Source organism: Xiphophorus hellerii, chromosome 4 (genome assembly GCF_003331165.1).
Source record: "Xiphophorus hellerii strain 12219 chromosome 4, Xiphophorus_hellerii-4.1, whole genome shotgun sequence".
Taxonomy (NCBI): Eukaryota; Metazoa; Chordata; class Actinopteri; order Cyprinodontiformes; family Poeciliidae; genus Xiphophorus; species Xiphophorus hellerii.
The window spans coordinates 9,796,397-9,811,893 of NC_045675.1; the positions used below are offsets into that span (position 1 = coordinate 9,796,397).

General features: G+C 35.9%; 1 protein-coding gene across 2 annotated transcripts in view; it reads right to left on the reverse strand.

Moving 5' to 3' along the window:
* Nucleotides 1-8,990, reverse strand: part of LOC116719046 (collagen and calcium-binding EGF domain-containing protein 1-like) — a 34,921-nt gene extending 25,931 nt beyond the window's left edge. The window contains exons 1-2 of one of the 2 annotated variants that reach the window (XM_032561397.1): nt 8,560-8,990; nt 6,046-6,126 (exon numbers count right to left, since the gene is read on the reverse strand). In XM_032561397.1, coding sequence (XP_032417288.1) covers nt 6,046-6,126; nt 8,560-8,672 — 194 coding nt within the window. In that variant the 5' untranslated portion in view covers nt 8,673-8,990. The remainder of the gene's footprint in view (nt 1-6,045; nt 6,127-8,559) is intronic. The other variant, XM_032561396.1, reaches the window with a different exon arrangement.
* Nucleotides 8,991-15,497: the final 6,507 nt, after the last annotated feature.

The following is a 15,497-nucleotide window of genomic DNA, read 5'->3' on the forward strand; positions in this document are numbered from 1 at the left end:
AAGCAACACTTTCCTCATGTAGTTGTTACTAATATTGGAACAATCAGACATTATGCAATTTGTTTCTTCATCTAATTAATTGTGCCAGCTTTCTATCTTGAAATCAGTCCCTTTGATAGAATTCAGCTTTGTCTAATAGGAAAATAATATGTTGGAGTGCTGGTTCTTTTCATCGGAAACATTTATTTACAATCAATCTTTGAATTTGGAATATTCACTTGCAAACACACTGCTATATCTTCCCCTCTCGGTTTGCCAGCTGCATGCTATGATTTAGAAAAATGAGCCTTTGTAAAGCTGTTTTTTTAAGTAATAAAGTGGTTAACGTTGATAGTGTTGTGTTGTCATTTTGCAACTGCTGAAAGGCATTGACCATGCATTTTCACAAGCAGTGTCTCTCTTGTGAGAGAAAAGAAATTTAAATTCGGTAATATACTATTTCCACTGTGGTCAATTTATTTTCTGTATGTGTAATGTCATGTCCCTGGTTGATTAGCTGTTTGTTGACAAAGTTCAGGCAGATTTTCATGTCTTATTGCAAGAGAAGTCCAGAGATCTACATTTTGGAAGACTTCTCTTCATTGGTTTTGGAGTTTGTTATCTTTGCAATAAAGAGATGCTTCTGATATTCTGCTATCAAAGAACATCCAGACATCAAAACCCAAGGCAAAAGAGATCAAAGTTGATGTTCTATCTTAAAGTAACCTCTACTGTCAGAAAACAATGCTGTCCTATGTTAAGAGTAATAAGAAATTCTTCTACATCTTGGATGATGTCCCTGTCCTATGTCTGGTGCTCAAATGTCCTGTAGCAGCAAATGCACCATCATGGAAAGGTGTACACTGCCTTGCTTAGACTGATGAGTTTTACCTAGAGGTGTGATGCTAAATAAGGACAGAGAATTTGGGAGACCACAGACAGGATACACCGTTCCATGATTTGGTAAAAAACCACTTGCAGCAAAACAAAAGGCTTTAATCCCAACATATTAAAATAAAACTGAACTCAACTAGAAGCCTGTAATTTGGATGACTACCCAATGAGACAGTGGATTAGGTTGCTGGGAAAACAAAATTAGAAGCTGCTTTCCAGAGGGCTAAGCAAATCCAGATCCAGACGAGTTAACTGTACTATTGTTTCCATATCATTGCAAATAATGAATGAACTGATTAAACCAGTCCATTCATTACTTCCATTCATTTCCCACACATGAAGTTAATTGTAAGACTTAAGTTTTAGAAATGTTTTGCTTACACTACCCCATAATATCTTTGTGTCCAAATGAGACTCTACCGAGGAAAGTAAATATCTGTGGGAATGCCTTAGCTACCACACATAACATAACAGAGTGGTCAGAACTTCAGCAGAATTAGCAGCAGCTAACCTGAATGCTGCCAGAACTTTGGTGGTTCTTAGTATTGTTTTTGTCACAAGGAGTCCTCAACATGGTAAATAGTGGTCAAACACGGGTCAGTCGGTCATGGAAATCAATAATCTGTTGAGAGCAACAAGTCAGACGAATATTAGAAGGGAAATTAGAGAAAATCATAATTTGTCCTTTAAATATGTACAACGTAAAATAAAAATAAAAAAAAAACAACCTAGAAGTATTTGGAGCAAAAAAACTTAAAGTCCGGCATAAAAACAGTTGGGAACAAAATGATACCACATTAAAATTTAATCTTAAAAGAGCCTTTTAATGCGTCCGGAAACACACGCAATCACACTCATTCGTTGTTATTGCCTCTGATTCGGGGAGCGACCTCGCCACAGTTCAGTGACTCACACCGGATAAGGAGGATATACAACATTTTTTTCCAATTTTCCTTTTTTTGTCTAAGCAATTGTCTGATCACACATTCGCAGGTTTTATCTGCAGAAATGAGCCGTGCATTGTTTTTTAACCAGAACATGTTAATCAAGTAAAAGCTTAGTTTGTTGAGGTCATCAGCTGTCTATCAGACTTTGCAGCTGAGAGTGCTTAGGGTGAAGTCAGTAAATTAACTCTGATCACAAACCTGCTGTAGCTGCCAGCAGCGCAGCCAATGTTGAAACAATTCACACATAAACATGCAAGCTCATAGACACTCAATATCACTTAGGCTAGAGTCTGGGTAAACATCTGTGTATTAGGGCTGTCACCGCATGAATGTGACCACCAGAGAGCTGAGCATGAGTAAAACAGGAGAAATGTTAAAATTAATCGGATTCACATAACTCACAATACCTTAGCAGACAAATAGGACTTAATCAGCTGTCCTGACTGTTTAGAATATAAATGTGATTTGGTGATGATGTGTGTTCTTTTTTCAAACTCATGCAAAGCATATTTGATAGTTTGCTTGTCCTTCAGTGCTAATCTCCTTGTACAAACCCACAAAAACCTATGAGCCAGAAGTATTTTATGTAAAATTCAATTACTTTTCCCTCCAAGACATCAGCTAGGCTTCAGTATAAGCAAACAAGGTATAAACAAAACATTAAAACTACGCAACACGATGCACTCACAAATGAAGTATTTCTGCTTGAAAGCGATCGTGCATGTTTAAGAACCATGATTTGCTTCATATCTTTCTTCAACTAAGACCAGTTTGTTTGGAAGAGTGTGAACATGTCGTCTTCAATAAAACCTTCCCCAAAATCTCACATTACTAGTTTGATGCAAAACAAGTCTCATGTCAGAAAAAGAAATAATAAAAAAAGAAAATCCCAAAATGAAGAAAAAATGTGAAGCCTGTCTCAACACAGCAGCGTTGTAGGTACAAATTTAAAATCATAAAGGTCAGAAACCATAACTACACCTGGCAGGTTTGTCAAGCTTCGGGTTTCTCCAAATGTCTTGCAGTTTATATTGGCTGAAGGCAAAAAAACCTCATAGCCAATAAGTATAATCCCTCTTGCAAATCCCCACACAACGATAGATGCAATATAAGGATAAAAAACAGATTTTTTTTGTCTAGCATAAGATTAAACTATTAGTTTGTGAATTCAGACCACATCATAAGTGTTTGAAAGAAAGCTACACTTCAGTAACTCTTAAATACACACATATTTAGCTACATGGTTGGCTTTTGAAGTGAAAATCCAAAACACTTGCAGCCAAAGCATCTGAAGCATTACTTAATACACACTAACAATCAGGTAGAAAGCCAAAAAAGGAATTTTAACTTACTAATTTACAGTATATTAGCATGTTTACATTTACACCAAAAAGCAATTTGGTGTAAATGGTAATAATGACATTAATTAATAAAATGGCAATAATCCAAACACTAATGTTTTGGAACTATAAGATAAACCAGAATATCATTGAGAACCTCCGATGTTGAGCTGAGTAGCACGAACAGGAATAGATGAGATGTTTAAGTGCAGGGGAGACGGTTTTGGTAAATCCTCATTCAAACTGGGGCAAACGGTGAATCAGGAACATATTATTGCTGGATATGGGAGTTGTACTGAGAATGACTTCATACATTTCCCAGTTGAGTTTGAAAACCAGTGAGATTTACAGATTAGTAAAGGCTTTGTTATTTTTCATATTACTGACTTTACTATTTTTAAAATAAAAATCCATTTTGAATTTTGAGAATTTGTTGAAAAGCTCAAACATTCACATTTTCAAATGTGACATCAGGATGCATTTATCTAAATTTTTCTAACTTGAGACTTGGAGTTTAACATTTTTTGTAAAATCGGATTAAAATTGTATTGCACCTTTTAACCATCTATGACAAAGGATAAGAACATTTTATATTTATTTTTTAATTTATCTGACAAAACAAAATAGAATATTTGTGTTATGATGTGAGAGTTTGAAGAGGGACCAAAATGCAGACTGGAGTGGGGAGCATTGATCACATTGAAAAAGGTTTAATGAAAACATGAAAGGGACAAACTTACAAAAATCACAAGAAGCCAGAGCAGAACAGGAAGAAATGTTTCACAGACCCACTGATGTTGAGGGAGCCAGCAAGGAGGAACTGAGAATGAGTTGTATATGTACTGGGGTGGTTGATTACTGAATAAGAAACAGCTGGCTGATTAGAAACAGGTTGCAGGTGTGAGGGGAGAGAGAAGGACAGAAAGAGAGAGAGAAGGACAGAAAGAGAGAGAGGAAGAGAGAGAGGCATGGGGCAAGGGAGAGTACACAGGGAACTAGGAATGAATCTAACACTAAAGAATAATTAGAAACAAGAAATGAACATAATAAACTAAATTCAATAAGGAAGGACCGAATTAAAGTAAAACAGAAACTAGGGAATATAGAATGATCAAACTAGAATGAAATAATCAAACACCAAAACAACCTAAGATCCTAACAAGCTGTTCATTCTGTAATACTTGGACAAATTAGTTTTTACTGTTTTGCTACTTTTTATGAAATATTTGAGAGTTACAGTTTCTTTGTTTGTTCTTGTTTTGCCCACGAGTCTCCCTGTAAAAACTGTTTTCCAGAACAAGTGAGGTTACTACTTCTACTACTACCAGAAATCAAATCCTTATTGTCTCAGGCACTTTCCAAAAGTGAATCGTCATCTGTTGTCATTGTCCCTCTTGTTGGACATTCAAGTGTGGGGGTAGTTTAACATTTTCAGCAGAAGAGACGTTGTTCAATTGATTGTAATAAAAATAATAAATTGGAGTAAGAATCTCAGACTTGTCTTGAAAGCTTGCAGTCCATTTAATGAGACAGAATTATGAGGCAGTGCGTCAGTGCAAATTTCTGGCTGGGATAAAATGAAATAAAAAGTCATATTTGTATTCACATGTAACATATCAATCTGGTGTAACATGAAGTCATCTACAAAGCCCATTTGATCTTGGTCTGTTTTGAATGGCAGACAAAGAAAACATGGCAACGGAAACACAACTTCAACTAATTGGACTCCTCCAGCTCCACACATCTCTGCTTGAGCCAGAAATTAAACAAGACTCAGAGCCTGTTACGGTCTACGTCTGACAATAAACAGATCACATGGCCTGGCATCACCCCAGACCTGGTGCCTTATTTATTCAAGGATCTTCTTAGGCCAACAACCACAATCTAAGCCAAAGTATCTCATAGTCCTACATGATATATCATCTGCTAAAGCTCCTAAAACGTGTTTTATATTGAATATTGCATAATGTCTTCATTTATTTTAGAATGGAGGATATATTTACTTCACGTTCTGTGATTAAATGACAGCTGCCAAAGTCAAACCCTAGAAACTGTTTAATATGGAACAAAGAGGTAAAACGGGGCCAAGAGCTTTATAAGACCAGACTTTAAAACTGTTCTAAATTTCCTGTAATCTTTTTAAACTCACTGGAAACCAGCTTCTTTCCTAATAATTCAACAACTTCATCAGATTTGGTGTTTTTGTGTTGTGGCCTGGTTTCTTATTTTATTAAGTTTGAAAACTACAACTTTTCTCTCTTGCCAGACTTCTGCTTTTTAGATTAGAATGCAGCCCTGACCCCTTGAGCGACATGTCTTCCCAAAATGTTTTAGTTCTGGAAATAAACTGAGAAAATTCAAGTTCAGGCTTTGCTTTGCTGTTTCAGAGCCAGCACAGATGGAAGCATCAAGGCAAGGAAAGAAATAATAATGTGCTAATGTGCCTCTATTTAATAGTAATATGAACAGAGTGATGAATAACTGAGACAAGGTAAAGAGTAGCTGCTAATGGATAATATATAATGTACAATGACACATTTACAGACACTAGAAATTATTATTCATTCTCAGGAAATGAGTATTTTTTTTTCTCCCAAGAGAGTGCTAGAGTTTCCAGTCAGGGATGTGTTGTGAGGTTGTGGAAATGACACAGCAGGGTGGGTTAGTGGTTGCTGAAACCTTTCCATAACCCTGGAATAAATCAGAGTGAGTGCTCCCGTCAGACATCGAATGCCACTTGTTCAGCCAAACTGTCCTTGAGCAAATCACTGCTCTGGGAAACAAAAGTGAGCTTAATCGTTGAATGTAAATGTGTATTAAGGTCTAGACGTATAAAGTTAGTAGGAAATGTCAGCAGCGATACAGAGAAAAGTTACACTGCATACCTGAAACACGTGCTGTTCGTCCCTTCAGCTCTGACACAGGGATACTCAACAGTCAAGATTTTATTATCAGGACATTCCATCCTACGAAACGAAGAACACAAGAAAAGAAAAATGGATGTGATTGACCCCCGGTGTTTTAAAGCAGTGCTAAAAAATAAATCCTTGTAAACAGCGAGTGGAGACGAGGAGAAAGCTGAGCCCTTAAGATCCAGGAGAGGTTCAAGTTTATTACTTGCTCTACCTTCGCAGTTTGAACTATGACCTCTTGACATAAGGCCTTAAAACAGATTGACATATTCTCAAACTGAGTTTAATACACTCATATTTTATTTTGTTTTTATCTTCTTCATAGTAGTATTTTATATGTGTTGCTATAAATTGAACAAAGTGAATACAGGGCTTGGAACTTGGTGACTGCCAAGTTGTCAACAGTCTGTTTAATGACATTATTCTGTCATTAAATGGACCAAACATTTAATTAGTTCATCCCATAAAAATGTCATAGTGTGGTTCACCACAAATACATCAACTCACTTTCATATGATACACAGCAGCTGTAAAATCAAGGAATTTTTTTTCCTGCTGGTCTAGTATATTTGGTATTATGTTACTTGAAGGCTTGTGTCACTGTGATCATAGTGTGACCACTTCATTTGTCTATGCTAAACATTATCATAGGATAATGTTAGTATCCTAACATTATTAGGATAATGTTAGGATTATTCTAATAATCCTAACATTATTAGGATTGTTAGGATCCTAATAATGTTAGGATTAACTCATACAGGACACTGTAAGAAGCCTGAGTTTTAAAGTATTTTAAGCAATATTTAACTTTTTTACATTTAGTCTAGTTGGAGCCTTGAATTTAAATTTATTTTGGGATTGTTTTACATTTAGTAATATTTAAAATTACTGACTTGCAGCTTGGTGTGATCGGACATCGCCTGAGTCACTATCTTGCTAAAAACATGACACCCTTTTGTGCCATGTTTTTAGCTGAAAGCCCTTTGCTATGTCTCATTCAGCTGTGCACATCTAGAGAAATCTTTGCCCATTCTTCTTTGCAGAAAACTCAAGCTCAATCAAAGAATAACATCTGTAAATATCAAATTACAGGCCTTCCCACATATTTCCCAATGGATTAAGGTACTGACTTTGACCAGGCCATTCTGAGATGAACATGCTTAATCAAAGGCATTGTTGCCTTTGATTAAGGGAACAATGTCTTAATCAAAGGCATTGTTGCTCAGGTTTTATGTATAGGCTCATTGTGCTGGAAGGTTAATGTCCAACTCAGTTTCATTTTCTGCCACCTCTAGCATGTTTTCTTTTAGGATTGCCCTGTATTTAGCTCCATCAAACCTTCCCAACAACTCATACCTCTTTTCTTGTTTTCCCTGCTGATGAAAAACATTTCCCACAGCACAATGCTGCCACAACTCTGTTTAGTCAGGAGAATGAGATGGTTACAGTTGCCAATCTCATTTAACATTTTGAATGCATTTCTTTCTGTGTCCTGTATGACTTGTGAAAGCTTTTAATCGGGATTTCTCATTGATTTCTTTCAGCAATAGCTTTCTTCTTGTTGCTTTTTCAAAATAGCACAGAAAATACAGTACATCTAACTTGTTTTGCAGCTCCCCCAGAGTCCCTTGTGTCCTTAGTTGCCTCTTTGGTTAAGGCAAGTTAGACTGAGGCACCAATGTCCTGGCAATGAGTGCTGCCTAATGTTGTCTGTTGTCTGTTTAGTCTTTATCTTTATAATGCTGTTTATTCTCAAACAACAAATCTCTGACACCTTCACAAACCATGAAGGTTTGTTAGGATTACTAACAGGAAGACTCTGTTTAGTCATAGGGTGACTTCTCAAAGCAGTTTGTTGCAACATCATTTATTTAGAGGTTAGTAATCAGGGTGCTGAATATAAATGTAAACTTTTTTCTCATATTTTAATAATAACAAAAAATGCAGCCTACCCTCCCTGAAATATTTCATTTTCCTTTCAATCTACCAGATTCTCATCTATGGGGTTAGTGGTTTAATTTGATGTTCAGCGGGTCGCATCTGACTGACAGCCACCTCCTCACCTCCTGACCTGCTCCCACCGGGTAGCTGAATAACATCCGTCACGTTATATATAAGCAGAAGTAACACTTGGCTATAACCCTGAGGAGTTTTGCTCTCTGTGTCTCGTCGGAAATCAGATTAAATTAGACGCGCTGCAGTGGTTCATCCAGGAGGCTCCTCTTTGACAGCTTGCTCTCAAAAACCAATAAAATGCAGTACAAACTGTATTACGCAACTTGATCTGTGCGCTAAACGTTGGGTTACGCACTGGTTTGGAGTTTAAATTAGATTAAGCTTAACCTTTTCTGCCAAGAATGTTGCCAGACTTTGAGCCTCATAAACTGTTAACTTCAGGGAGGGAAATTTTCCTTTAAGTACTGTGATTTTAGCCGGGAAAATAAATTAAATAGGTTGGTTAAAGATACAAATAATTCGCCACTTTACCTTGACGTATCCACTGAAATCGTCGTCCTGATAGAGCTGGCCCCAGATTCCCACAGGAAAACAGCACAGATAGCCCCAAACGGTAGAAGAGTCGCACCATTAATTTGACCCATGTCCCTCTTTGCGCTGCGGGACAGATGATCTGCTGAAGTAACACTTAGCACCCACTAAACTCCTCTACTTTCATGTGTCAGTGACCCGCGTAGGTAGTGCTAGTCAAAATATCAGAAATCGTTGTCAAGTGTCCCGCAGAGGTGACGCGCACAGAGACTGCGGGATCAGTGCGCAGTGTGTCCGGACCCTGTTTCCTAACTTTACGCAGTGAGCCAGACCCCTTGGAGAGCCGCTGAAGGCTTCACAGCCCATTGCGCTCCCACTAATCCCTCTGGATTTACATTCCTGCCTCCAAAGAAGAGACTTCAGGCAACCGAGTATCCAGTCAAAATGCGCAATGCTGGTGGCTACACATGCCAAGATGCGAAAAAGAGAGACGTAGACCTATTACTCGATTTTAAAATAATCTTATTTCACCAGATTCCACAAATTTGGCGCTAGATGTGAACAAATAGATACGTAGCTATGGAAAAAAAAACTTTAACACAAATAAGATTTTAAAATATCTCTATATGCAAAATTGATAAATAAATAAAAGAGAAATAGAGTCTTGGTTGACTAATGGATTTTGCATCACACCGTCAAGTCTTAAAATATTAAACGACTTAAGTTAAATTTTATATAGAGAGCATATTTCATAAAACTACTGTAAATATTTAAGATTAAAAATGTAAAAAAAAAAAAAGATAATCTAATTTAGACTAATGGAAAGATAACAAATTAATTAGCATTTAATTAATTAATTGCAATTAATTAATAATCAATTATAAAATTATAGAAATATTGTCAACCTTAATCATTTACAACAAAATGCATACATACTGTATATATATATATACATACATTTATATAAAACTTAAAAATAAAATACAGGGAATAAATAGATGAAGAAATAAATGAATGAATAAATACATAAATGAGCTTAGCTGAAATTTTAAGAAAATAAATGTTTCAGATTCATTTTTAAAGCCAGATGCTATTGTGACTCATCTCGGGTCTCGTGGCAGAGAACTCCAGAAAACAGAACCATAAAAGACCTTTACTTGGAAATCCAAAGTGATTGTGTGGATGGATTCAGTTTGTGAACCTTTGAGGATTAAAGCTCTGAAAACAATGAGTAGTATTTTTAACATAATTCCTGTACTTAATCTGAAGCCAAATGAGATATTTTAAGATGGGAGCAGTCTGCTCAAACCTTTTCATTTTTTCTAAACTCTGCCTCGGTCTAGTGTTTTGATTTGTTTAAAGTTCAAAGGGATCACAGATATGTTAAAGATGAGGATTAAAATTTTATCCACATGCAATGTTGACTTTATTCAAACGCAAATAGAAACTAAAAGATTCCACCTCCAAGGTACATTTTGAACATTGATAATGTTCATGAAGCTGAAAAAACGTATCAGTATGAAATTCTGCACTCAGATCAAGAAGAGCAAGAACAGGCTCATTTCAAACTCTGACTGCATGGGCTGTTGTTCCACTGAAACAAGAGTGATATTATATTTTTAAAAGGTTTTAAATAATTTTTTATTAAGCAAATAATGACATACAACCTTTTAAGCAAATTAGTAAATATGCTTAGCAAACAAACAAACAAAAGGGGGAAAATAAATCCAAAAATTATGTGTTTAAAGCAGTTTAACTGTGTTTGAATTTGAAAGTTGCATGATTCTCTGACAGAGGTTGCTATAATTTGCTAAGTGTTTTGGTAAAACCCTCAAGATGTATTTTGGTTCAAAACCAGACATTTGAGTTGTTTTTTGTGCAGTGTGGTTTGGTCTCCAATATTTATGATACTAACAAATACAGATTAACTGATGTAGCAATATGGATCGCCATCCCTACGGCTTCTTTAAACAATAACTCTGGACCTTTTTAAAAGTCTGTCTTCGTTTCAAATCCTTACCTGCCTCATTACAGGTGAAGATCAACAAATAAAAACAAATGGTCAAAAATTAAAACCATTCTTTGTCATGGTGCATAATGATGTGGAATATAATTGTCTGAAGTGTTCCTAAACAGAATTTGTAACATGGCTTCTTGCTAATGGGCATTACATTATCAGCATGCTAAAATGTAGCAATTATTCACTTGTGTTTTCTTTGCTATTAGATGAAATATCTCAATGAAATGTTCTGCCGGACTAACAGCCTTGTCTATGTTTATCTTGGAAAAGCTGCTGAAGGTGGAGGGTGAAGGTGTCTGCTGGGAAAAAAGAAGAAATGTTTGTTGAGAAACAAATCTGTAAGTAGAGATTTTTTTAATTCATAATAATTATCTAGTCATTATTATTGTTGTTGTAAGCAAACATCCAATCACAACCTGATTGTTTGAGATGTAAGTTTGCTATGGGCTTTAAGCCTTTGACTGAACACGGTGAAATCTGATTAACCCAGTGCACTATGTTCGTTTTCTTTCTGTTCACACACAAGAAAGAATTGTGGTATGTCAGTTCAGAAACTGTAGATTCGTATGTACTGCACCAAGTGTTTTCTTAACTTCTGCTGTGAAAAATGCATCTTATTTGCCACACATGTCTCAAATATTACTGTAAACCAGGCTGAAGAGAGGCTGTGATATATAGTGAGCATTTAGCAGCATTAATATATACTGAGGCCAAAGGTATTGAGTAATAGGAGTAAATTGGAGCCAAATGTTCTGAAACATAAAAATGTAAAAATAAACATACAATGAAATAGATTTAATAATAAATGGCATGCATTCTATGCTACAGTTTTCTGAAATCTGTATGGATCACCCATGTATGTGTTCTTACCTGTTGCAGGCTTTGATCATGTACCAAAAATAATAAAAAAGACGTTACATACGTGTGAGAGAACTCTGACCACTCATGCCCTCTTAGGACCAAATAGCACAGCGGTCAGTGCATCATCTGATGATGCGAGGTAACTCTGCACTTAGTGGTGGATGGTGTTCTTCCATGCCATTAAACAGAAACATCTGGCTTTATTCACAGCTAAATGAATAACACTGGAAGTACACATGCACTGTGTACATGCCTGCATGTGGTATCCAGCACATCAAATTAAACAGTGCGGACTCCTTTGGCTCCATTTCCCTCCAGAATCAAATAAATTCATAAAAAACATAAAGCAACATTATTAAGGAACCGCAGCAAAAAGGCAGCTGTTGAAATGGAGGCCTCTGCCTCATTATTGCGACCACACAGGACATGGTTTCTCTTTTTCCCACGCAGGAGAGTCTCCTTTTACCTTGGTTTGTGGCTTTTATGTAGTATCTATCTGGATACATGCCACAGAGAGGAAATGTGGGTTTCATTCGGTGCTGAGGATACATTTTGCTGCGATACAATTGTTTAAAAGTATATTTATAAAAGCACATCTATGAAAAACATATAAGCAAAACACTGCATCATTTTCTTTCCACTATACAATTATGCAATGTTTTGTCTTGAACTATAAAAGCCTACTTCAATATATTGAAGTCTGTGACTTAAAACAGATATGTTTTAAGTCAAGAGAAACTTTAACCTTTTATATTTCTATTTTGTATATACCCACATTAAGCATACCTACAGTATAACAGGAGGTGCAACGTCTTCTTTATCCTGAATCAGCTTGAGTTTGTGAAAAAAAAATTAGTTATATAAATGTTTTCATGAGTCAGTGAATGGCCCGCTGTTGGTTTGTGGGGATTTTCCTGATCTAAAACTGTAACGCCCCAAAGGAAGAAAGATGCATTTTCCTGGCCTTTGAGCATTATTATCCCATGTAGGATTCTGAATCATATTTTCCAAAATACAGCAAACATTTTTGGAGACCAGTACCTTTTGATTGTGCATAAGAGGAAAAACTAACAAATCAAAAATCATACAGGAAAATCACCTTATATATCTTTTAACTTGTTCTTTTATAAAACCATTGACATTCTAAGAAAAATTTGGTATTACTGTAACTCCCTTCACCAATAATGCCTTTTATCCTAACAATTCATCATATGTTCATATTGAGCAAGTTTCAAAAGACACACAAAGCTCTCAGCTTTGGGAACATAAAATAAGATGGATGAGTTCATGACATAACCTTCGCAGAGATAACTTATTTAGGGATACACATAAAACAAATAAATGTTGATCCTTAGATGCTATACATAGAGCTCTTTGTATTCTTATTTGATTTATTTGTGATAGACCTTTTCCACAGGAATCAACAGTATTGTCTTCAAATATTGTCGTATTTCATAAGGGCACTTATGAAATATGTCCTGCAGTTTTTATCGAATGTCTGTAACTTGGTTACAAAACAAGATTGGGAATATGTTCTGCATACCTCTCTTATCAGAATGAAACCCCGATTGTTCAAACCAAACAGACAGAAATTATTTCTCAGAATCAGAATAGGTCTCTTGATGATGAAACTGTTTTGTAATCAAATTTAAACCACACAAAGGATTCAGGTTTTGTTTATGTTTGGCAGAAATAAGCTATTAAACTGACATTTGGCTGACCTTTGGAAAATGTATTTGATTTACCTTTTTCTCAGTGTTTCAGTTTGTTAGTTTTAGGTTTAGAGACAGAAAAACAATCCACTTTCTAACACCCATAGACTACGTTTTTGTCTCTTTAATTTCTGCGGTAAATGCCCTCAATTCTCCCTATTTACATCTTAATACATGGGAAATTAATCTTCAGAAAAATTCGGAAAAAACGCAACACATAAAATACAATCTAGTACTTGTTGAAAAAGCTTATGATGACACAGCATTTTCTGCAGCTGGCCGCCAGGTTTGCCCACAACATTGTGGAAGAATTTGTTCCCATTTGCATGTATAAGAAATATCCAAGTTTTTTAAATTTCTTATCTGTTGCTAAGAAACTCAAACCTTCAGCTCCCCACATGGATGTTTTCTGTAGGATTGAGGTCTGGAGACACTTATGGGATTCTCCCTCTGTTTTTGGTCATTGTCATAATGGAAGATTCATGATCCTTCATCAGTGTTCTCACTGAGGAAAGAAGGTTCTCGTTTAAGATTTTATGGTACATTTACCTGTCAATAGTCCCACATCATGATGTTTCCACCGCACTGTGCGGCTGATGATCATCCTCAAACTAGAGGGGCAAAATTTTGCATGGTGGTCTGGACTAAGGGAGATTGTTTGTTATGTTTCTGCATATTAAAAAGCTGGCACGTTCTTTAAGCTTTGTCCAGCTTTGTAGCTCATTCCAGGTCAGATTTTATCCCAGATGTCCTGTGACAATGCTTTTATTGTGTTCATGGAGTTGGACTTGAAGAATTTGGTTTAGTAGGCAAGTGTGTTTTTCTCATATAACCATTTGCAAACATAAGTATATGTTATTCATTATATAATAGATTTTTGGGCCACAAAGGAACAAAACCAATACAAAAACAGACAAAGTTCTGACTGTGTTGAAGAGAATCAAACTGTACTGAACAGGAAAAATAAATTAGAAGTTTTGTACCCCGGTAGCTCTAGATTGTTAATTGATATTAATGAACCTTTCCACAAAGTAGATGTACATTTCTTAACAAATGAGCAAACTTACAAAATTAAATGCAAGCTGGCAAAAGGTCTTTAAAAAGTGACGTGACAAAGCCAGGGAAAGAGGGGCTTTAAACTTGGCTTTCAAATCCTGCAAGTGCTGTTCAGAAATTGGCAGTTCAGTTTTACAAACGACTCACTGCATGAAAGGGGTTGGAAATTTTCATTATTTACTACGTGTTACACTGGTGCATTTGACAGTAGATACAAAGCCAAAGCTTAGAAAAATCTTGGTAGTAAGCTCTTCACCTTAAATGATGAGTTTGAGCAGCACTTCAATGAGTCTTTTGCCAACACTAGAAGTCAGATTTATAGTTTAAGCAGACAAAACCTTCCAGTCAGCTCAATTCATTTGGGTTGAGAGTAGAATTTTAATGAGGTGACTTTATATCACAGTGACTAAAAAAGAAACCCTCTGCAATAATTCTCCGTACTACTTAAAGACTCCGGACGCTTTAACGGCAGTTCATTAGAAATTAAAATAATTGTATTCTACCCATCACCAAGGCATTTCAGAAAAGGCAGCGACAGTGGCAAACTCTCAGCTTTGGAGTGAAGTTTCACATGTTTTTATTTGCATTATTCTGCAATAAAATCAGTAAAATAATATCTAAAATATACAAACAAAAGTAGTTATTCAATCTGATCACGTGGACTTTCTCAGATAGACAGTTTTTCACCAAATAAATTTGACGATATTTGACTCGAACTGAAAAATAGGCAGTTGTGTCTTAATCCTGATTTCACTGAAGTGAATTGGATTGTATTGAAAAGAATTGGACTGATTTGAACTGAATTTAGATTATGTTTTTGGACATGAATTGACCAAAGGTGCTGGTGAACATGAGCTGAAATTTGTGGCTGGTAAGATTTTAATTTGTCCTTCTTTTATGTTTGTTTTCTTTTATAGAGACATAAAATGATGCTATCAACATAAATTTGACATAATTTCTGCAGGCATTTAGGAAACACACAAACCAGTATATTAGAGTTTATTTCTCCTTTCAATCTTGGTTGAACAGTAAAAGCTCATTCTTAACATAATATTAATATAATAACATAATGATTGTGGAGAAATCATACAAACGTCCTGCACTGTTGTCCTAACCCTCAGGCAATCATCATTGTATTTTGAACAAATTGCCATCATCAAAAACTAGGCCCCGGTTGAAAGCATAATTCATTATTGTGAATTCATAGCCCCATTTTGCCCCCATGAAAACTCCCACCTCTACTGTAGCAGCACAATCTTGTGTGATTTATAGTTTGTGAGACGCTTTGA